The sequence below is a fragment of the Podarcis vaucheri genome (genome assembly GCF_965113315.1).
Source record: "Podarcis vaucheri genome assembly, chromosome: 4".
Lineage (NCBI taxonomy): Eukaryota > Metazoa > Chordata > Lepidosauria > Squamata > Lacertidae > Podarcis > Podarcis vaucheri.
In genome coordinates this window covers 383,403-404,727 of record NC_138762.1, presented here as the reverse complement: position 1 = coordinate 404,727, position 21,325 = coordinate 383,403, and the positions used below count along the sequence as shown (strand labels likewise).

Below are 21,325 nucleotides of genomic sequence, written 5' to 3'. Positions count from 1 at the left end.
TCCCAATACAGGGCTGCCTTTATCTGTCTTCTAAAAGTAGCATAGTTCTTTATCTCCTTGGCATCTGATGGAAGGGCGTTCCACAGGGAGGACGTTGTGGTGAGAAGGCCCCCCTGCTGTTCAGGTCAGCTCTAACACTTTGAATTGTGCTTGGAAACATACTGGGAGGCTGTGAAGATCCATTAGGACTGGTATATTATGGTCCCAGCAGCTGCTCCCAGTCACCAGTGTAGTTGCCACATTCTGGATTGTAGTTTCCGGGTCACCGACATAGAGTGCATGCAGTAGTCCAAGCAGGAGATAACCAGAGCATGTACCAGAATTTCTTCTTAGCTGTTGCCCTTGGTAGGCTGGACATTGAGCTCCAACCCATGTTCAGTCTGATTCAGAATGGTTGCTTCATTGCCCTCATTCCCAGGGGAAGCCATGGGGCCACCCAAGCTCCATGCAGTGGGCCAATGCACCGACTCTCTATAAGGCAGCTACCTCCTGTATTCCTGCGCCTCTAGAGCCAGCCACCTGGTACCGTAAGGTGGCGCTGGCCCTTTTCCCAGAAGCCAGTGGGGCTGCAGTCATTTGTGGGAGTGTGGGGGGGGCAGCAAATGCAGTCAGGGAGAACCCCACCTTCCTTTGACCTACAGCTCCTTGTGTGGGAAATGGTCTCGAGCCTTTTGGATCAGGGCTGGTCGGACCAGGAAGAGGGCAAGGGAAACACAAGATACAGCTTCTTTTTAAATAATATTTTTATTAATTTTACATTTTATAATATTTAAACACATCTTTGCTATCCACTTTACTTCTTTTGCTCATACGAGCCTGTCAGCTTCCCTCCCGCCCGCCTCATGGTTTTCAAAATTCATTCGTATATCATAGCATTGTTACGGAAGAATCTAGGTGTGAGGCTGCTCCGTCCCCCAGCTGGTTGAGCGGAGCCCGCGGGTCCCTGCGGAATAAAGGAAGGAGTCCAGCCACCAACCGGAAGAAATAGCTGTAGACCAAAGTTTATTGCGCAACAGGTTCAAAGAGGAATTTTGAACCCCAAGGATGGGGCGACAAGGACTTTTGAAACTTTCCCACCATATCCCAGAATACAGTTCGTACAGCATCATTGCTACATCACTAACATGTCACAAAAGGGGAGGGGTAGACAGGGATTATACTGGTACAAGTTTAGCATAAGCAGACATGGCAGGGCAAGACTCTATTAAGATTAGCACAGGCAAACACCTCTGAAGTCCCACCACCCAAAGTACAAGAGAACTTCCTTTGCATGTCTGGCCCCTTGGCAAGTCTGGTGATGGGATGAGGCTTTCCTTGGCCAACAATCAGCTCAGCAATTGTCACCTCTGGAAACTTCCTGGAGTCCTTTTTCAAGGGGAAAGTAGCTTTGGAATGGAGGAAACCGGCAAAGGAGTAGATTTTATATTATTTTTAAAGCTAGGTAACTTCCCTGAGCTGTCAAGTTGATACGTTCAGGCATAATATTTGTAACATTTAACTTTAAGGATGTGCCCCCCCCTCCGTAATTTCCGTAACAGCATTTATGCATTTTCCATTTTACGTTTCATTCAGAATATCACAATTTTAAAATAAATATAAAAGGGTAGTGACAATTATCAATACAAGTCTTCTTACAACCCTGCTAGTGTCGTTAATTGCTTACAATGGTCCTTCAAGTATTTTATAAATTTACTCCAGTCTTTTTGGAAAGCTGGATCACATTGGTTTTGGATTTTTCCGGTCAGCTTTGCCAATTCTGCAAAGTCCATCATCTTCATCTGCCACTCTTCTTTCGTTGCTATTTCTTCTTGCTTCCATTTTGGGGCTAAAAGGATTCTTGCTGCAGTTGTTGCATGCATAAACAGTTTTTGATCACCCTATGGCATCTCTTCACTCACTAGACACAATAAAAGTGCTTCTGGCTTTTTAACAAAGGTGTACTTACACATTTTCTTTAACTCATTATATATCATTTCCCAATACACTTTTACCTTGTTACAATTCCACCACATATGATGTAAGTTACCTTCTTTTTCTTTACATTTCCAACAATCCTTATTTCTTGTCCTATACATTTTAGCAAGTTTAGTTGGTGTTAGATACCATCTATACATAATTTTCACAACATTTTCCTTTAATGCACTACATGTGGTGAATTTGATTCCTTCATTCCATAACCTTTCCCATGATTCCAGCTGAATATTAGATCCAAAATCTTTAGCCCATTGTATCATTACCATTTTCACCTCTTCATCTTTGGTATGCCATTCCAATAATAATTTGTACATTTTTGATAATATTTTTCTCTTATCATCCAAAAGCTCCCTCTCCAGCCTGGATCTTCTTATATCAAAACCATTCTTCTTTTTCTCCTCATTGAACACACCATTTAACTGATGATATTGCAACCAATCCGTCATTAACTCATTTCTTCAAATGTTTTTAATTTTAACTTATTTTCTACCTCGATCAATAAATCTCTATACGTGGCCCACTTTCCTTTCATATTTAATCTTTTCCCCGCTTTTGCTTAAATGGGCTTCTAGCTAGGGAAGTTCTGTGGTCCAAGGCAAAACTCCAGCCTTCCCACGAGAAAGCCTGGCCATGCCAATGCGAGCAGGACCCTGGGCAGGGAGAGGACAGGCATCGGGATCCTGCTCTGGCGCTGAGCAAGGGGCTCGGCAAGGCGGGCTCCAGACCCGACCCTGCGCGCCAGCTGCCCCGTCCGGTCCCCCGAAGGTGCGGGCAGCCTCGGCGGCCAGGGCGGGACTTTCCGAAGGGGCCCGGAGGCGGGGCGAGCCTCGGCATCCCGGGGGCCACGGAGCGCCGGCCGTTGGGCGCCCCTAGCAACGCGTCCCGCGCGCCCTCGCCGCCATGGAGCCCTGCGCCCCCGACGCCCGGCCGAGTAAGGGGCAGAGGGTCCTTCCTCCGGGCTCCTCGGGGGCGTCTCTCGCCCTCTCGCTTCCTTGGGGCGGCCCTGGAGCCCCCTCCTCGGGGCAGATGCCCCAAAGGAGAAACTCCCCCGGGAAGTGCAGGGGTTGGGCGAGTCCGGCCAGTGGCCTTGGGAGATCCGGGCTGCAGCCGCACGGCGGCCAGTTCCTTTGTCGCGTGGGAAGGGGCCCGAGGGTCATCTAGTCCAGCCCTGCAAGGCAGGGATCTCAACATGCAGCTCCCCATCCACCTTGAAACCAGACCAGACCCTGCCGTAGCTCTGAGCTAGCACGTTCATTGATGCACCACTAGAGGGCCTTGTTTGTTTGTTTGTTTGTTTGTTTGTTTTCCTAAAAGTCATAAAAACCTCATAGAATCATAGAGTTGGCAGAGACCACAAGGGCCATCGAGTCCAACCCCCTGCCAAGCAGGAAACACCATCAGAGCACTCCTGACATATGGTTGTCAAGCCTCTGCTTAAAGACCTCCAAAGGAGGAGACGCCACCACACTCCTTGGCAGCAAATTCCACTGTCAAACAGCTCTTACTGTCAGGAAGTTCTTCCTAATGCTTAGGTGGAATCTTCTTTCTTGTAGTTTGGATCCATTGCTCCGTGTCCGCTTCTCTGGAGCAGCAGAAAACAACCTTTCTCCCTCCTCTATGTGACATCCTTTTATATATTTGAACATGGCTATCATATCACCCCTTAACCTCCTCTTCTCCAGGCTAAACATGCCCAGCTCCCTTAGCCGTTCCTCATAAGGCATCGTTTCCAGGCCTTTGACCATTTTGGTTGCCCTCCTCTGGACACGTTCCAGTTTGTCAGTGTCCTTCTTGAATTGTGGTGCCCAGAACTGGACACAGTACTCCAGGTGAGGTCTGACCAGAGCAGAATACAGTGGCACTATTACTTCCCTTGATCTAGATGCTATACTCCTATTGATGCAGCCCAGAATTGCATTGGCTTTTTTAGCTGCCGCGTCACACTGTTGGCTCATGTCAAGTTTGTGGTCAACCAAGACTCCTAGATCCTTTTCACATGTACTGCTCTCAAGCCAGGTGTCCCCCATCTTGTATTTGTGCGTCTCCTTTTTTTTTGCCCAAGTGCAATACTTTACATTTCTCCCTGTTAAAATTCATCTTGCTTGTTTTGGCCCAGTTCTCTAATCTGTCAAGGTCGTTTTGAAGTGTGATCCTGTCCTCTGGGGTGTTAGCCACCCCTCCCAGTTTGGTGTCATCTGCAAATTTGATCAGGATGCCCTTGAGTCCATCATCCAAGTCATTGATAAAGATGTTGAATAAGACCGGGCCCAAGACAGAACCCTGTGGCACCCCACTAGTCACTCTTCTCCAGGATGAAGAGGAACCATTGATGAGCACCCTTTGGGTTCGGTCAGTCAGCCAGTTACAAATCCACTGAGTGGTAAGCATAGTCAAGACCGCATTTTACCAGCTTCTTTACAAGAATATCATGGGGCACCTTGTCAAATGCCTTGCTGAAATCAAGGTAGGCTACATCCACTGCGTTCCCTTCATCTACCAGGCTTGTAATTCTGTCAAAAATCGAGATCAGGTTAGTCTGACATGACTTATTTTTCAGAAATCCATGCTGACTATTGGTGATCACAGCATTCCTTTCTAGGTGCTCACAGACTGTTTGCTTAATGATCTGCTCCAGAATCTTCCCTGGTATTGATGTCAGACTGACTGGGCGGTAATTATTTGGGTCCTCTCTTTTCCCCTTTTTGAAAATAGGGACAACATTTGCCCTCCTCCAGTCTGCTGGGACTTCGCCTGTTCTCCAGGAATTCTCAAAGATGACTGCCAGTGGTTCTGAGATCACATCTGCCAGTTCTTTTAATACTCTTGGATGCAGTTCATCTGGCCCTGGAGACTTGAATACATCTAATCTAGCCAAATATTCTTGTACTATCTCCTTAGTTATTCTGGGCTGTGTTTCCTTTGCTGAATCATTTGCTCCAAATTCTTCAGGTCGGGCATTGTTTTCTTTATCGGAGAATACTGAGGCAAAGAAGGCATTGAGGAGTTCAGCCCTTTCTGTGTCCCCTGTTTGCATTTCACCATCTTCTCCTCTGAGTGACCCCACTGTTTCTTTGTTCTTCCTTTTGCTACGAACATACCCATAAAAGCCTTTTTTGTTGCTTTTAACCTCTCTAGCAAGCCTGAGTTCATTCTGTGCTTTAGCTTTTCTGACTTTGTGTCTACACGTGCTGGCTATTTGTTTGAATTCCTCTTTGGTGGTTTCCCCCCTTTTCCATTTTTTGTACACATCCTTTTTTAATCTTAACTCAGTTAAAAGTTCTTTAGATAGCCACCCTGGCTTCTTTAGGCACCTTCCATGTTTCCGTCTCATTGGTATTGCCTGAAGTTGTGCTTTTACTATCTCCCTCTTAACAAACTCCCAGCCATCATGAACTCCCTTTCCTTTTAGTATTACTGTCCATGGGATCTCACCCAGCACTTCCCTAAGTTTTATGAAGTTGGCTTTCCTAAAGTCAAGAAATTGAGTCCTAGTATGCTTGGCTGCTCCTTTCCGCTGTATAGTAAACTTCAGAAGAGCATGATCACTCGCGCCTAATGATCCTTCCACATCTACCCCACTAACCAGGTCATCAACATTGGTTAGGACCAGATCTAAAATGGCTGTTCCTCTTGTTCCTTCTCCCACTTTCTGGACAACGAAGTTGTCTGCAAGGCCAGTGAGGAATCTGTTTGACCTTATGCTCTTGGCTGAGTTTGACATCCAACAAATATCCGGGTAATTGAAGTCCCCCATTACTACTATCTCCCTTCCTTTTGCATGCTTGGCCATCTGTTCCAGGAAGGCATCATCTATGTCCTCCGTTTGGCTTGGGGATCTATAGTAAACTCCCACAATGAGGTCACTGTTATTCTTCTCTCCCTTAATTTTGACCCAAATGCTCTCACTTTGGCTTTGAGGTTCTAAATCTTGGATCTCTTCACAGGTATACACATCCCTGACATATAACACCACTCTTCCTCCTTTCTTGTCTGGTCTGTTTCTCTGAAATTGATTATATCGGTTGGACTCGATGGCCCTTGTGGTCTCTTCCAACTCTATGATTCTATGATATCCCTCCATTATTACATTCCAATCGTGGGACTTATCCCACCAGGTTTCAGTGATGCCTATTATGTCATATTTAGTTTGCTGTACCTCAAAGTGGTTCTAACCCTAGCCCAAGCGCCCCCTGCTCACCTGGCTGTTACACCTGAAAGTTGGGTGTGAGCTGGGCCGGAAGCAAGCTGCAGGCAGAAGCTGAGCACAGAGCCAAGGTTGTGACTATGGAAGGACGAGCCCCTCTGTCTTAGGGACAGGTGGCAATAAGCCCTATATATCATAAAGGCACCAGAGTCTCTCCTGTCCCTCACTCCCAGGAAACCCAGCCATGGGCAAGCACTGCAACCCCATGAATCCCACAGCTTGCAGGTTGGGTGGCGATGACTGAAAAGCCGTGCAAAGGGGGAGAAATGTCCTCGCCTGGTGCTGAAGGCCCCTATTGTCATCCCCAGAGGCCCCTTTTCCTGGCTGTGCTCTGCCAGGCCTGAAGAGGGCTGTTCTGAGGGGGTCCTCACCCATCCCCTTCGTGTCTCTTGCAGGCAGGCAGATGCCCAGCAGCCCAGCCCAGCAGGAGGACCATTCCTGGGCCCGCGCCCTCCGCCGCCGCCTGGCTACCCAGATCCAGGAGGCTGGGCATGCGGAGCCCAAGGATGTGGACGCGCTTGTGGCGGAGCTGACCGCCGTCTTCCGCACGGTCCTGGAGAGAAGCAGTCGCCGGGCCTGGCTGCGCATGATGGAGGCGCTGCGGCTGATCGCCCCCTTCCAGCAGCTGCTGTCGAGGCGGGCAGAGCTGGCCCCCTACCTGGAGGGCCTCTATTTCCAGTTCCGCAGCAGCGAGGCCATGGTTTCTGACCTAGATATTCTGGGGTCCATCGGGCGGGCCTTCCCCACGGACTGTGCTGTGTTGTGGGCTGACCCACGAGAATTGTGCCCCCGAGAGGCTAAGGAAATAGCCAAGCAGCTGCCCTCCAGCAGAGAGCCCGTCTTTCTGGGCCAGTCCTGCCCTTTTGCGACGGAATGGGTCGCGGCTGGGGCCTCCGGCATGCTGCAGCCAGACCCCGTGTCCCTCCAGGAGCTGCAGAGATGTGTGGGGCAAGTCGGCAGGGAGGTGGCTCAAGAGGAGACCCCCCGCCCTGGCAGCCTCGGCCTCATGCCTCTAACTCTGGCTGCAGGTGTGCCAACAGAATTCCCCTGTGCTCTTCCAAGCCGGGCTGCAGGGTAAGGCCTCCCCAAGCCAGCCTGCCTCACCCCGGGGCGTCTCTGCGGACAAATGTCCTACAGACGTTTCTTTCCAATTTTGATGCAGGCCCTCTCTAGAGCCACGCAAAGAAAGCCCAGGACCGCCCACAGTGCCCAAGAAGAGAGCTGGGGCAGCAGGAGACAGAGGGGGAGAAATGGTGACGAGTCTTGAGGCAGCTGAGCTCTTTGCAAGGAAGCGCCATTTGGGGGAAATAAGTTTCATTTACTTCAACGTTGCCCAGAACCGGCACTTCAGGTACCCCTGTTTTCTTGCCCTGGCTGGCAATCCCATCCTGCAAGTGGGTCCCCCTCCCTCCCTCCTTTGCTGAGGGGGAGCGGGAAAGGAGGTGAATTCTGCTCTGTCTGCCCAGCCCTGTCTTGCCCCCTCTCCCCAGGGTCTTCTCAGAGCCCTCTCCCAGCTTTGCTCCCCCTACAGTCTGTAGACTTGAGTCCAAAACCTGAATCACAGATCACAGAGACTCTTGAGGACCATCGAGTCCTGCAGTGCAGGAAGATGCCGCTGTCCCATGCAGGGATTGGACCCGCAACCTTGGCCTTCTATGCTCTTCTGGCTGTGACTCAACACTCGCCTGGGCAGTCTCACTGATGGGCACAGCACTTTGTAGAGCTGCCTAAGGCTGGGGGAAAGGTTGTAGCTTGTGGGGGGGGGGCACATACGTTGCACGCAGATGGTCCCAGGAAAGTCCCTTGTCAGCACTGACAGCGCTGAACTTGGTAGACCCGTGGTCTGGCTTGGCCAACAAGGCAGCTTTCTGAGTTTCTGTGTCTCTTCCTTGAGCTTCCAGGAAAAGCCCTGACAGCAGAGAGGGCAGGACAGAGCAAAGGGGCGTTGGGGAAGGTCCTTCCTTGGGGGACTGGCTCCTGCAACCCTCTTCCCCTTTTCGCAGGCCTTATGACCTGGTGGCTGTTCCCAAGCGGCTGGTCAACCCTCAGCACTACATTTTCTCCCCTTTTGGGGTGTTGCATGTGCACCCTGAAGAAGGGTCGGAGGCCTTTTCCCTGGGCGAATTGCACCGGCAGGCCGTGCTGTGGCAGCTGTTGCAGTACATCCCCTTCTTCCGGCTTTTCTTGGTCCGCAAAGCCTTTGTCCGGTAAGGGGGGGGCGAGTGATGCGGGGGTCGCCCTCCTGCGTTGTGTGGTGGGTCTGGGTTGCTGCCGCCGCAAGAGAGCAAAGGCAGAGAGCGGCTTCCCCAGTCTCAGTGACACGTTTCTGTCTCTCTCATTTTATCGTGCTTTTAATATTCTGTTGGGAGCCGCCCAGAGTGGCTGGGGAAACCCAGCCAGATGGGCGGGGTATAAATTATTATTATTATTATTATTATTATTATTATTATTATTATTATTATTATTATCATCTCCCCACCGCCCGCCAGTTGGTTCGTCAATGTCAAGCACTTGCATTACCTGAAGTGCCGGGAGAAGCTGAGCTTGCAGCTCCTGCACTCGGTGCCCCACTTTGGACTTGCCCTTCTTCACATCTCCAGGTGAGGCATGGGGGTGGGGAGGCCCTGGAGTGGGGACCCGCTCCCCCTTGGGGGGCCTCTGCTGCTCCTTGGCCCCGGCAGCTGTTTCGTGTCCTTCCTTTGCAGGCTGCTGCTGCAACTGCATTCCATCCACTGGCTGCCACGAAGCAGAGTCAAGTGCTACACCTTCTCCGATCTCAAGCGCGCCCTGGCCCAGGAGAACAGAAATGCCCAAGGGTTGCTCAGCAGATTCCTCCAGCTCTGCTCCTCTGTCTTGCAGTGGGTGAGCACCAGCAGTATCCCTTGGCTGTGTGTGCGGGAGCCGGGAGCCCACGCTCCCTCTGGCAAAGGCTGGGGCAAAATCCCCAGGGCTGCTGGGAGATGCTTCCCATCCCAGGCTGCTAATTTCCCTGCTAATTTCCAGACGTCTCCTGAAGATCTTGTTATGCCAACAGGTCTATTCAGTCACTTAAACTTTTACAAGTTGAGCCAGTTGTTTTTTATATTTTCCCCTGTTGCTTTAATGGATTTTTGTTTCATTGTCATTTTATATTTTGTTCTACACCACCGTGATGTCCTGTTTATTCATTTATTATCTATTTATATTCTTAATTTGTATGTTGCCCTTCATCCGAAGATTGCTTCGCAACATAACAATACAAAATGAGAACACAATGTACATAGTAAAACAAAAACATCTTCTCATGTTCTTGTTTCTGGGCACATTTGCTGTTTTTACCCAGCAAAGCCCCAGAATCCCTTCCATGACGTTCTTGAGAGTGACGCTGCTAGTGACACCCGGCTTCAAGACTGCAAGTTCCCCAGTGCCAGTGACTTGGCCCCCCCGGCTCCATACAGGGAATGGCTGGGCTCCTGCAAGGGGCCCTTTGAAAATGTGCGGTCAGCTTGCCCTTGTGTGACGTCAGGCAGACTCCTGTTTGCAGGCAGCCATGTAGATCCGTAGGCATGTGTCTGCTGCAGGTACTTCTGCCTGTCTGGGCCCAGGTGAGGTGTCTGCCTGGCCGCTGCACCCCCGCCAGCGGTGGCGTCATGGCTGCATGTCTTGCTCTGGCAGGTCCGGGACGACACATACAGGATGGTCGGTGGGCTGCAGCAGCAGGTGCAGAGCTACAAGCTGTACATCACCAAGGCTTCCCTCTACAAGCAGCGCGTCGACTTTGAGAAGCTGCAGCACCGCCTGCAGATTGCCGAACACTGGCTGCAGAGGCTGGGCTTCCTGGCCCTGCTGGTGAACCTCCTTCTCTGCCAGAACCTGGTCTCTGCCATGCAAGAGGAAGTCAGAGCATTTATCTATGACACCATGAAGGTCCCGTACCCCAGGGATACCTGCTGGGGGGGGGGTGGCAGCGGGGGGGTGGTGGTGGCAGAGCCTGTTGTGGTTTCCAGCTTCTGCTCCAGCAAGGGATTCAGGGTCGGCCTCCAGAGTCTGGCTCAGCTCTTTGCTTGTGGAGCAGACAGGATGCTCTGCCTTACTGAGGTTATTAATACTGTGCATTTGGAAACAACAACAACAGCAGCAACAACAACAACACTTTATTGGTTATACCCCACCCGTCTGCCCAGGCCTTCCCAGCCACTCTGGGCGGCTTCCAGCAGAATATTAAAAACACAATAAAACATTAAAAGCTTCCCTAAACAGGGCTGCCTTCAGATGGCAGAGAGCTGTTTATTTTCTTGACATCTGGTGGGAGGGCGTTCCACAGGGTGGGTGCCACTACCAAGAAGGCCCTCTGCCTGGTTCCCTGTAACTTTGCTTCTCACAGTGAGGGAACCACCAGAAGGCCCTCGGCGCTGGACCTCAGCGTCCGGGCAGAATGATGGGGGTGGAGACGCTCCTTCAGATATATTGGACTGAGGCCGTTTAGGGCTTTAAAGGTCAGCACCAACACTTTGAATTGTGCTCGGAAACATCCTGGGAGCCAATGTAGGTCTTTCAAGATCGGTGTTATATGGTCTCGGCAGCCACTCCTAGTCCCCAGTCTAGCTGCCACATTCTGGATTAATTGTAATTTCCGGGTCACCTTCAAAGGTAGCCCCACGTAGAGCGCATTGCAGTAGTCCAAGCGGGAGATAACCAGAGCATGCACCACTCTGGCGAGACAGTTCGCGGGCAGGTAGGGTCTCAGCCTGCGTACCAGGTGGAGCTGGTAAACAGCTGCCCTGGATACAGATTTGACCTGCTCCTCCATGGACAGCTGTGAGTCCAAAATGACTCCCAGGCTGCACACCTGGTCCTTCAGGGGCACAATTAGAATTAGGGATATCTTCACCCAGAGCTGAAATCAAAGCTTTGCATCTCCCAAACAGGCTCTTTTTAGCCAGAGGCTCTCTCCTGGAGAAAGACTTAGCACACCATTCTCTTCAGTGATTTCGGAACAAAAAGCTAACATATACAAAATGGATCCCTACAGATTAACAAACACATAGGGCTGTAATACAATCCTAGCAGAGATGCATTCTCACTCATCATAAACTTGTTAGGCTCTCTGCAACTTGTTTAGCTGAGTGGAAGTTTCCATACCATGCTACACAATATACATACAGACACATACTGTACAGAGCTCTTTCCCATTTCAGGGTACAATTAAACAGTTACCCTTAACATGTCTAGGACGCCAGAAGCCTTTTCAGCTGCCGCTCGGTGTCTCCCCGCAGGCCGATGGCATCAAGCGGAAAGCGGTCCTGCAGGTGCAGCTGGTGTTTGGCGCGGACAGGCAGCTCACGCTCTTCCCCTCCCACACGGAGCTGGAGGACTGCCTGCTGGGGGCTGTGAACACGGTCTTGGAGTCCGTCCTTCAGGTGGGTCAGATTCCTGGTCAAACGCCACGCAAGGAGGGGCCCTCCTCCCTCCCTCCCTCTCCCTCCCTCCACCCCACAACTTCCTGGCCTCCTGTGCCTTGAGCTTACCACATTTCCACGCAGTAGGCGGCAGGGGCTGCCCAGAAATGTTTGGGAGGGGGCTTTGCCCCACCAGTTGAGTAGATTTTCTGTTCCCTTCAGACGACCCGGGTCAAAAGTGAGGGGTCAGCGCCTCCGGAGACCCCTCAGAGCCCCACAGCTGAAGCTGAGCACCAGGCAGCCAAGCCAAGTGGTAAGCCAGGGAGGGGGAGAGCCCCATCCCAGTGGGCCCATGCCTGGCCCCCCTGGGCTCTCATGGGGGCTGTTCGAGGGGTGGGGTGTTGGGCTGGGCCTCTCCAGAAGTGACACCAAATCTATGCCAGTTCCTTCTTGCTCCATCCACATCCACACCATACCTTGAAAGCCCCCTTACACCCCCTTCCCCCCACCCTATGAATCCTGGGAACTGTAGTTTATGAAGGGTCTTGGGAACCAGCTCTGTGAGAGCTCCCAGCATGCTTAGTGAAGTACAGTTCCCAGTATTCCTGGAAGAAAAGCCATGATCTAAGAGTGCTTTAAATGTATGGTGTGGATGTGAACCGTGAGCCTGCCGGGTCTGCTCCCCTTGCTCTGCTTTTGTGGTGTATTTGCCATCCTGTGGACCTACAGATTTGAGGGGTGGGTCGTCGTCTGTCTTTCCCACCTTGGCCGGGTGACAGTGCTTGTTCTCCTCCCCTGCAGCTGCAGATGTGAGCAGTGGGAGCGCCATTCCTCAGCAGGGCCCCCTGGAGCCCCTCGTCCAGCCCAAGCGGCTGTCGACAGCAGAGCTCTGCGGTGAGAAGCCCCAGCTGGTATATCAGATGGACGTGAAGGTATATGGTGGCCTGGAGGTCATTGGCCACCGGTTGAAGGGCATGTACCCCTTGCTGTCGCGGGAGCAGCTGGAGAAGGACCTGAGGTCAGACCGCATCATCCAGGAGGCTATGGAGCAGCTGCGTGCCCTGCTCACGGTGAGTGCCCGCTGGAAGTGTGGGCTGAGCTGGGGCTGCTGCCAGGCTTGACAGCCACCCGCCCTGGCTCTGCCTGGCATAGGGAGCTGTAGCTGCCAGGGTTTGGGGCAGGGGCTTGGATTGCTTTGTCTAGGGACTTACCCAGCGCCAGTGAATTTGGACCAGCCTGGGGCCCATTCTTTGGTGGGCTGAGCAGGACCTCCTCGGCAACAGTATAGCCAAGGGACAAGGGCAGGCCCTGTGGCTCCAGAGCGTTGCACTCTGTTCCTTTTGCCTCAGGTGCCATGCAGATTCCATCCCGGTAGAGAAGGGTCTGGGACATACAGAGGACCATTACCCAGCCAATGCATGATAGCAACTCAGAGACTGCAAAAACTACTTGGGGGAAGAGAGAGAGAAACGCTGCAAATGCCATGTAGAATTGTAGAGAGGGAAGGAACCCTGAGGGTCATCTAGTCCAGTGTTTCCCAACCTTGGGCCTCCAGCTGTTTTTGGACTACAACTCCCATCATCCCTAGCTAGCAAGACCAGTGGTCAGGGATGATGGGAATTGTAGTTCAAAAACAGCTGGAGGCCCAAGGTTGGGAAACACGTCAAACCCCTGCCGTGCAGGAATCTCAATTAAAGCATCCAGGACAGACGGCCGTCCAACCTCTGCTAAAAAGAACCTCCAAAGAAGGAGAGTCCGCAGCCTCCCGAGGGAGCCCGTTCCTCTGTCAAACAGCCCTCACTCTCAGGAATTTCTTTCTGATGTCTAGTCAGAATCCTCTTTCTTGTACTTCAGTCCATTGGTTTGGGTTCTACCATCCAGAGCAGGAGAAAGCATGGAGCGCTTGGTCTTAGAAGAGAGAACCGGGGGGCACACTCTGTAGGAAGGACAAGGAAAGGTTCCCCCGAGAGGTAACCCTCTCAAACAGGACATGGAGTCCCACAAGTTCAAAATCACCGAAGGGGCAGAGTGCTCCACAGAGTCCTTCCATAGGCAAGCAGACAATAAGGAATGCTAAAAAAAATAACCTTGAGACACATTATTGCTAAAACCATAAAGACCCAAAACATTTATATATATATATTTTTGCACCCCCTGACCAGAAGCAGGTTGGCTTCCTCCTGAACCCTGGGGTGTGGGGAGAGCCAGGCCCCAACATCTGCAGAGCATGTGCAGAGTTCCTTTCTGGCAGCCCTGACTCGTGGGTCAGAGGGCTGGGGCCAGGTCCAGCATGGCAAAGGCTCAGCTGCGTGCTGCCCCCTTTCCCCACCCACAGACGGCCCTGACCGAGACGGAGCTGCTGTGCCGACAGTACACCTGGCTGGGCGAGATCTACCGCTTTGTGCACAGCTGGAGCCCTAGCTGGCTGGAGAGCATGAAGAGCTGGCCGGCCGAGGAGTATGTGAACCGCATCCTCAAGCTGCGCACGTGGGTGGCCCAGGTCCAGAAGGTGCCCCGGGTGGTCATCACACACAACCTCCTTCTCTTAGTGGACTGCAGCGGCATTCACCAGGACCTCCGTATGTGCCGGGGAGGGGTGGGAGCAAGGGGCCGTGCTGGAGTTCCCGCTCCGCTGGGGGGCCATTGTCCAGCCTGCTCTGTCCTTGCAGTGCCTCTGCTGGCCTCCATCAATGAGGACATCCTGTCCTTGCTGCTGAGCGAAACTGCGCAGCGGAGCGAGAAGCTAATTGCTGAGCTGTCTGGCGTCCTGCAACTCTACATGAACGTTGGCACCAACATCTTCACCATTGCCAAGTGCTCCCAGAAGGTAGGGTTCCTCCCCCTCCCCACCTGGCAGGCAGGGAGGCAGAAAGTCCCTTGCCTTAGCTAGTATCTTCATGGTCATCTGGGAATCTTCAGCTCCCGCCTGCAGTTAATGTGCAGATTCACTGTCCCCATGTTATACCTTTCCTGCACATCTCCAGGTTGTATGTAAAAAGAAAAGATTCCTCTTGCTTGCCTAGCCTAGTTGGGGCCCAGACCACTCCTTGCCCATAGATCAGCCCTGCACTGCAATCCTATTCTTATTATTAGTAGTAGTAGTAGCAGCAGCAGCAGCAGCAGCAGTATACCACCCTTCATCTAAAGATTTCAGGGTGGTTCACAGCATAAAAATACAGAATAAAAACACAAAGTGAATAGTAGTAGCAGTAATAATAATAATAATAATAATAAACAATGGTCCTAAAGGATCTTTTCTGGCTCCCAGCATGTTTCTGAGCACAATTCACAATTCAAGAGCCCCAAATGTTGTAAGAGAGAATTCTCTGCTCAGAACCTCTGAAGCCTTGACTGCTCCTGTGAGCCTGGGGTGGGACTGACAGGGAAATAGCTCTTGTATCTTTCCAGGAAGCTTTTGCTACATGGCGACACCTGCAAGAAGGAGGCTGCTTGTGGGGGGTCTGGCTGGAGAAAGGAGGGGGCTCGGGCCCCTTGCTGTGACACATTCTTCCATGGGTGGCTTCAAGGTTGGGTCCCCCTTAGTAGTCTGAGTTGCCAGGGAGCCCTCTCCAATATAGGAGGAGGGATCTAGGGGTGATGGCCAGGAAGCAGAGCTCTGTGTCTTGTTTCCGCCTCTCCCATTTTTCTGCTGCCAGCTTTGGATTCCCGGTTCTGCGTTCTCCTGCCTGGAAAACCAATCTTGTGCAAGGAGCCTGGGCATTCTAATCACATCTGCAGAGGACAGGGCTGAGGGCTGGGATGGGGCAGACCCCAGGTGCTGCGTGGTCCAGCCAAGGCTTGTGGGCTAGTGATGCCCACCTGGGGCTCTCTGGGGCAGCAGCAACATCCCTGCTTGACCTGCTTCTTCCCGTGCAGCTGGAGCAGTACCAGGGGCAGATGGCAGAGCTGCAGGAATACGTTGACTACGTGCGCGCCCTCAATGAGGTCATCCAGCAATGCTTCCGCCCTCTGACGCCCAGCGAAGAGAGCCTGGAAAACTCGGTGAGAGACCCAGTGGCAGGGAGGACAGGGAAGGAGTTTGGTGGTGAGTGGAAAAGAAAACATTGGCGGGGCAGAGTGATGTGCCAAGCTGGAGGCTGACACTGCTTCAGGAGTAGCACCACCTGATATTGGGCATCCTTCCTGTTTCAATGATGTTCTTGCAATGAACCTGGTAAAATGTGGGTTGAATGAGGGAACTGTTAGGGGGATCTGTAGCTGGTTGACTGACCAAACCCAAAGAATACTCCTCCATGGTGCCTCATCATCCTGGAGACCCCGGGTTGCCCTTCCCCGTCCCTGGCTTCTCCTCCGGAAGCTTCCCTCGCCCGAGTCCCCGGCTGCAGGGCCTGGGTTTCCTTTCTTCTGGGAGGAGCAGCGGAGACATTTTTCTCCTCAGGAGAGACCGGGATGGAGCCGGCCGGGCCGCCCAGACATGGCAGCCGCCCTCCGGCTGAGGCCTTTCCCCGCCCTTTCCCTCCCGGCCGCTCTCCCCAAGGCCTTCCCCAGGCAGCCTCGGCCCAAGCAAGCTCTGGCTTCCTGGATTCCTTCATGACATTTCCGTCCCGTCTTTCCCTTCCAAGGAGCTCCCGGGGGCGGACCTGCTTCTCCTCCAGGCTGGCCCCCCAGGAGGTTTTGCAGGAGATCCAAAGGGATTTCTCCCTCTCCACTTGATCAGAATAAAATACCCCCAAGCTGCTGGCTCAAAGAAGAAGACTTGGTGTGGAGGTCTTGGCAAGGGCAGCTCTAAATGGCTTCAGCTGGAAATCATCCCTTTTTATTTTTATAAAAAAAATTTATTGGTTTTTTACAATTTATATAGACACAAACAATACACAATACAAACAAACAAACACATAAACAAACATGTATAATTTGAAATCCTTTCTTTTCTTAAACCTTACTTCGCCGACTTCCCCGTACCTCCCCTTTCTGCATCCCTATTTCCAAATTTGTTTCAGCAAATCCTCCCCCTTAATTTTATCTAATTTTCCTTTGTTCTTTTCTTTTACTTAATCTTTTACAGCTGTAATCCCCCTTTTTTCTATAACCTCAACATTTTAGCACTCGAAATCATTCCCTTTTGACCTCAGGAGTCCCTGAGGAGTTTGAGGAACTCCCCTAGGAAATGGATGAGAAGTGCAGGAAAGGCCAGGAATGTCTTTCCCTCGTTTCTTGAGGCTTCTCCTTCAGCTCCTGAAAAGGTAGATTTCCTTCTCTTAAAATAAGACGTTTTTCATAACTTTTTTTAAAAATGATATTTATTAATTTTTCACAGACAACAAACAATAAAAACAAAATCCAACATTTAAACGTTTAAACATTTAAACTACAAAAACAAGACATATAAAAAATACACTGTAGAAAAACAGTTGATAGAAAAAGGATAGAAAAAAAATAAAAAAATAGAGAATGGAGAATAAAAAGAGGAGAAAAAACCACCAAACAGGGCTAAAAATGTATTGATATTTTCAAATCTTATGTTTTCTTCACTAGTTTCTTGACCTCCTCACACCTCCCATTTTGTATTCCAGTTCAAATATTAAATTCAGCAAATCCTTACCCTCTAGCATTTTATCCTTACTCCATATATTAACCTATTATTATAAATATCCATTTCCAATTATCATTCCCTATTTACATTTTCATTAGCATCTCTTTACCAGTACCACTTATTTTCAATCAAACGTCCTTTCAACATTCCTTAATTTTACAGTGCTTCTGCAGGTAATCTTTAAATTTCTTCCAGTCTTCTTCCACTGACTCTTCTCCCTGGTCTCGGATTCTGCCAGTCATTTCCGCCAGTTCCATGTAGTCCATCACCTTCATCTGCCATTCTTCCAGAGTGGGTAGATCTTGTGTCTTCCAGTACTTTGCAATAAGTATTCTTGCTGCTGTTGTGGCATACATAAAGATAGTTCTGTCCTTCTTTGGCACCAATTGGCCGACTATGCCCAGGAGAAAGGCCTCTGGTTTCTTCACGAAAGTATATTTAAATACCTTTTTCATTTCATTATAGATCATTTCCCAGAAAGCCTTAATCCTTGGGCACGTCCACCAAAGGTGAAAGAATGTACCTTCAGTTTCTTTACATTTCCAACATTTATTATCCGGCAAATGATAGATTTTTGCAAGCTTGACTGGCGTCATGAACCACCTGTATACCATTTTCATAATATTCTCTCTTAAGGCATTACATGCCATGAATTTAATCCCGGTGGTCCACAACTGTTCCCAGTCAGCAAACATAATGTTATGACCAACGTCCTGTGCCCATTTAATCATAGCAGATTTGACTGTTTCATCCTGAGTATTCCACTTTAACAGCAAGTTATACATTCTTGAAAGTATCTTGGTATTGGGGTCTAACAGTTCTGTTTCCAACTTTGATTTTTCCACCTGGAAGCCAATTTTTTTGTCTAGATTGTATGCCTCTCTTATTTGAAAATAATGAAGCCAATCTCGCACTCTATCTTTTAATTTCTCAAAACTCTGCAATTTCAATTTGTCTCTTTCTTGCTCTAAAATCTCCCAATATTTTGGCCACTTGGCCTCCATATTGAGTTTTTTTTTGAGCTTTTGCCTCCATTGGTGACAAACACCTTGGGGTTTCGTTTTCAAGTAAGTCTTTGTAACGTGTCCAGACATTAAACAGTGCTTTTCTGACAATATGGTTCTTAAAAGCCTTATGTGCTTTAACCTTGTCATACCATAGGTATGCATGCCACCCAAAAACATTATTGAAACCTTCTAAGTCCAAAATGTCTGTGTTCTCAAGAAGCAGCCAGTCCTTCAACCAGCAGAAAGCTGCTGATTCATAATAGAGTTTAAGGTCTGGCAGGGCAAATCCCCCTCTTTCTTTTGCATCGGTTAATATTTTAAATTTTATTCTGGGATTCTTGCCCTGCCAGACAAATTTAGAAATGTCTCTCTGCCACTTCTTGAAACAGTCCATTTTGTCCAAAATTTGTAACGATTGAAACAAAAACAACATTCTTGGCAATACATTCATCTTGATAACCGCAATTCGTCCCAGCAAAGAAAGCTTCAAGTTTGACCATATTTCTAAATCCTTTTTAACATCTGACCAACATTTTTCATAATTGTCCTTAAATAAGTTCCCATTTTTAGCAGTCATATTAATCCCCAAATATTTCACCTTCTTAACCACTGTTAAACCTGTCTCATTCTGAAACCTCTCTCTTTCAGTCATTGTTAAGTTTTTCTCAAGCACTTTAGTTTTTGACTTATTCAACTTAAATCCTGCCACATGACCAAACTCCTGGATCAGTTCTAATACTCTTCTAACACTAGATTCTGGCTCCGACCATTATGCCTTTAATCAAATGGTCCCTTCTTATCATATTTAATAAAACCTCCAAGACGGAAATAAAGAGTAATGGGGAAATTGGGCGACCTTGTCGTGTCCCTTTCTCTATCTTAAATTCCTCTGTCACCACATTGTTGACTATTAATTTTGCCTTTTGTTCTGAATAAATTGCACTTATACCATTTTCAAACCCTTGACCGACCCCCATCCCTTGAAGGTTTTTCCTCATAAAACTCCAAGAAATATTATCAAAGGCTTTCTCGGCATCCACAAAAATTAGTACTGCTTTAGTATTAATATCCTCTTGCAGCTTTTCCAAAACATTAATTATATTCCTCGTATTGTCAGACAAATGTCTGCCCGGCAGAAAACCAGCTTGGTCTTTATGTATCACTTCCTTTAAAACTTTTTTTAGCCTCCTTGCCAAAATATCAGCAAAAATTTTGTAATCCACATTTAACAGGGATATGGGTTGGTAGTTCTTAAGTTGTGTCTTTTCAGACTCTGTTTTTGGTATGAGTGTAATATATGCTTCTTTCCATGACTCTGGCGCCTTTTCCCCCTCCATAATTTCATTGCAAACCTCCTTTAGTGGTTGGATTATCCAATCCTTCAAAGTTCTATAGTATTTTGAGGTTAAGCCATCCGGCCCTGGAGATTTTCCCAACTGCATGTTCTGAATGGCACCTTCCACCTCCTGTTCTGTTATTTTGTAGTTCAACATTAACTTATTTTCCTGTGAGATTTTTTGTAATCCGTTTGCTTTCAAAAACTGGTCTATATCAAAGTCTTTCTGAGGCCCTTGTGTATATAGTTGTTTAAAATACCTCTGGAAACATTTTCTGATTTCCACTGGGTTCTCAATACTTTTTCCCCTCCACTTCCAGGTTGGTAATAGTATTGAGTTTTTGTCTTTTCTTCATCTGCCAAGCTAGCAGTTTCCCACATTTGTTTGCTGATTCAAAAGTCTTTTGCCTCATTTGTTTAATTTTCCACTCAATTTCCTGGTTCATCATCTTCATATATTGCACTTGGGATAACTTTATTTCCCTCAAAATCTCTTGTGAATTGGGTTTCGATCTCAGTCTTTTCTCGCCCTCTTTTATTTTATCCAATTTTTTTTCTATTTTCACATTCTGGGCTCTCTTCTTTAATGTGTTCTATTGGATCAGAAATCCCCTCATAACTGCTTTACTTGCATCCCAAATTATTCTTTTTTCCACGGTGGTATTCAAATTTATTTCAAAGTAATCTCTCAAAGTTTTTTGGGCCTTCTTAATCACTTCTTGATCTCTAAACAAGGTATCATTCATCCTCCATCTGAAGGAACCGGTTAATGTTAATCTCATCTCCATTTTCACGGCATTATGGTCGGTGCACGTCTTTGGGCAGATCTCTATCTTCCTGATCTTGGGTGCCAGTCCTCTGGTTATCCAGATTTGGTCAATTCTTGTCCATGTCTTTTGGGCTTCAGAAAAGAAGGTTCCTTCTCTCCCCAGGGGATTCCTGGTCCTCCAAATGTCAATCAAGTCCATATTGTCAGTCAGTTCAAAAAAGGTCTTTGGTAGTCTACCATCTTTAGTGACTACCTGTCTCTGAGACTTGTCCATGTTTGTGGATACCACCCCGTTCATATCTCCCATCAAAACGATGTTGTAGTCCATATAGTCCAATAAAGTCTCATGCAACTTCTTATAAAATGTAGATTTCCCCTCATTTGGTGCATATACACCTACTATCAGAAATTTTTCTCCTTGTGATTGAATTTCAATTGCAATATATCTTCCTTGCTCATCTTTAAAAACGAATTTTGGTGACAGGCTCTTTTTTCATAACTTTTGAATGTAACCGGCAGATGGAAAATCAGAAGTTCTTTTTATCTTTCTATATTGCTTCTTTTCCTCTTCTCTCTTCTCTTTTTCCCCTATCTTCTGTCTGCTTTTTATTTCTTTTCTTTTTCCTTTTGTAACTTTTCCCATCTGTTTTTTATATACATTCATTTTCTATATCTTAAAGGTAAAGGGACCCCTGACCATTAGGCCCAGTCGTGAACGACTCTGGGGTTGCAGCGCTCATCTCGCTTTATTGGCCGAGGGAGCCAGCGTACAGCTTCCGGGTCATGTGGCCACCAGGACTAAGCCGCTTCTGGCGAACCAGAGCAGCGCACGGAAACACCGTTTACCTTCCTGCCAGAGCGGGACCTATTGATCTACTTGCACTTTGACGTGCTTTCGAACTGCTAGGTGGGCAGGAGCAGGGACCGAGCAACAGGAGCTCACTCCATCGCGGAGATTCGAGCCACCAACCTTCTGATTGGCAACTCCTAGGCTCTGCAGTTTAACCCACAGCGCCACCCGTGCCCTTTTCTATATCTTGCTGTACTTTGAAAAACTTTCACAATACAGTTATAGAAAACTAATGTACATAAAAAGAAAACTC

The 21,325-nt window shown here is 48.8% G+C and overlaps 1 protein-coding gene across 3 annotated transcripts in view; it reads left to right on the top strand.

Moving 5' to 3' along the window:
- The first annotated feature begins 2,873 nt into the window (after positions 1-2,873).
- The window catches only part of DNHD1 (dynein heavy chain domain 1), a 46,992-nt gene continuing 28,540 nt past the window's right edge, over positions 2,874-21,325 (top strand). For all 3 annotated transcript variants that reach the window (XM_082220193.1, XM_082220192.1, XM_082220191.1), the window contains exons 1-13: positions 2,874-2,905; positions 6,574-7,252; positions 7,341-7,529; positions 8,182-8,385; positions 8,668-8,778; positions 8,884-9,040; positions 9,833-10,084; positions 11,434-11,577; positions 11,779-11,869; positions 12,358-12,626; positions 13,892-14,135; positions 14,226-14,383; positions 15,433-15,558. In XM_082220193.1, coding sequence (XP_082076319.1) covers positions 2,875-2,905; positions 6,574-7,252; positions 7,341-7,529; positions 8,182-8,385; positions 8,668-8,778; positions 8,884-9,040; positions 9,833-10,084; positions 11,434-11,577; positions 11,779-11,869; positions 12,358-12,626; positions 13,892-14,135; positions 14,226-14,383; positions 15,433-15,558 — 2,655 coding nt within the window. In that variant the 5' untranslated portion in view covers position 2,874. The remainder of the gene's footprint in view (positions 2,906-6,573; positions 7,253-7,340; positions 7,530-8,181; positions 8,386-8,667; positions 8,779-8,883; positions 9,041-9,832; positions 10,085-11,433; positions 11,578-11,778; positions 11,870-12,357; positions 12,627-13,891; positions 14,136-14,225; positions 14,384-15,432; positions 15,559-21,325) is intronic.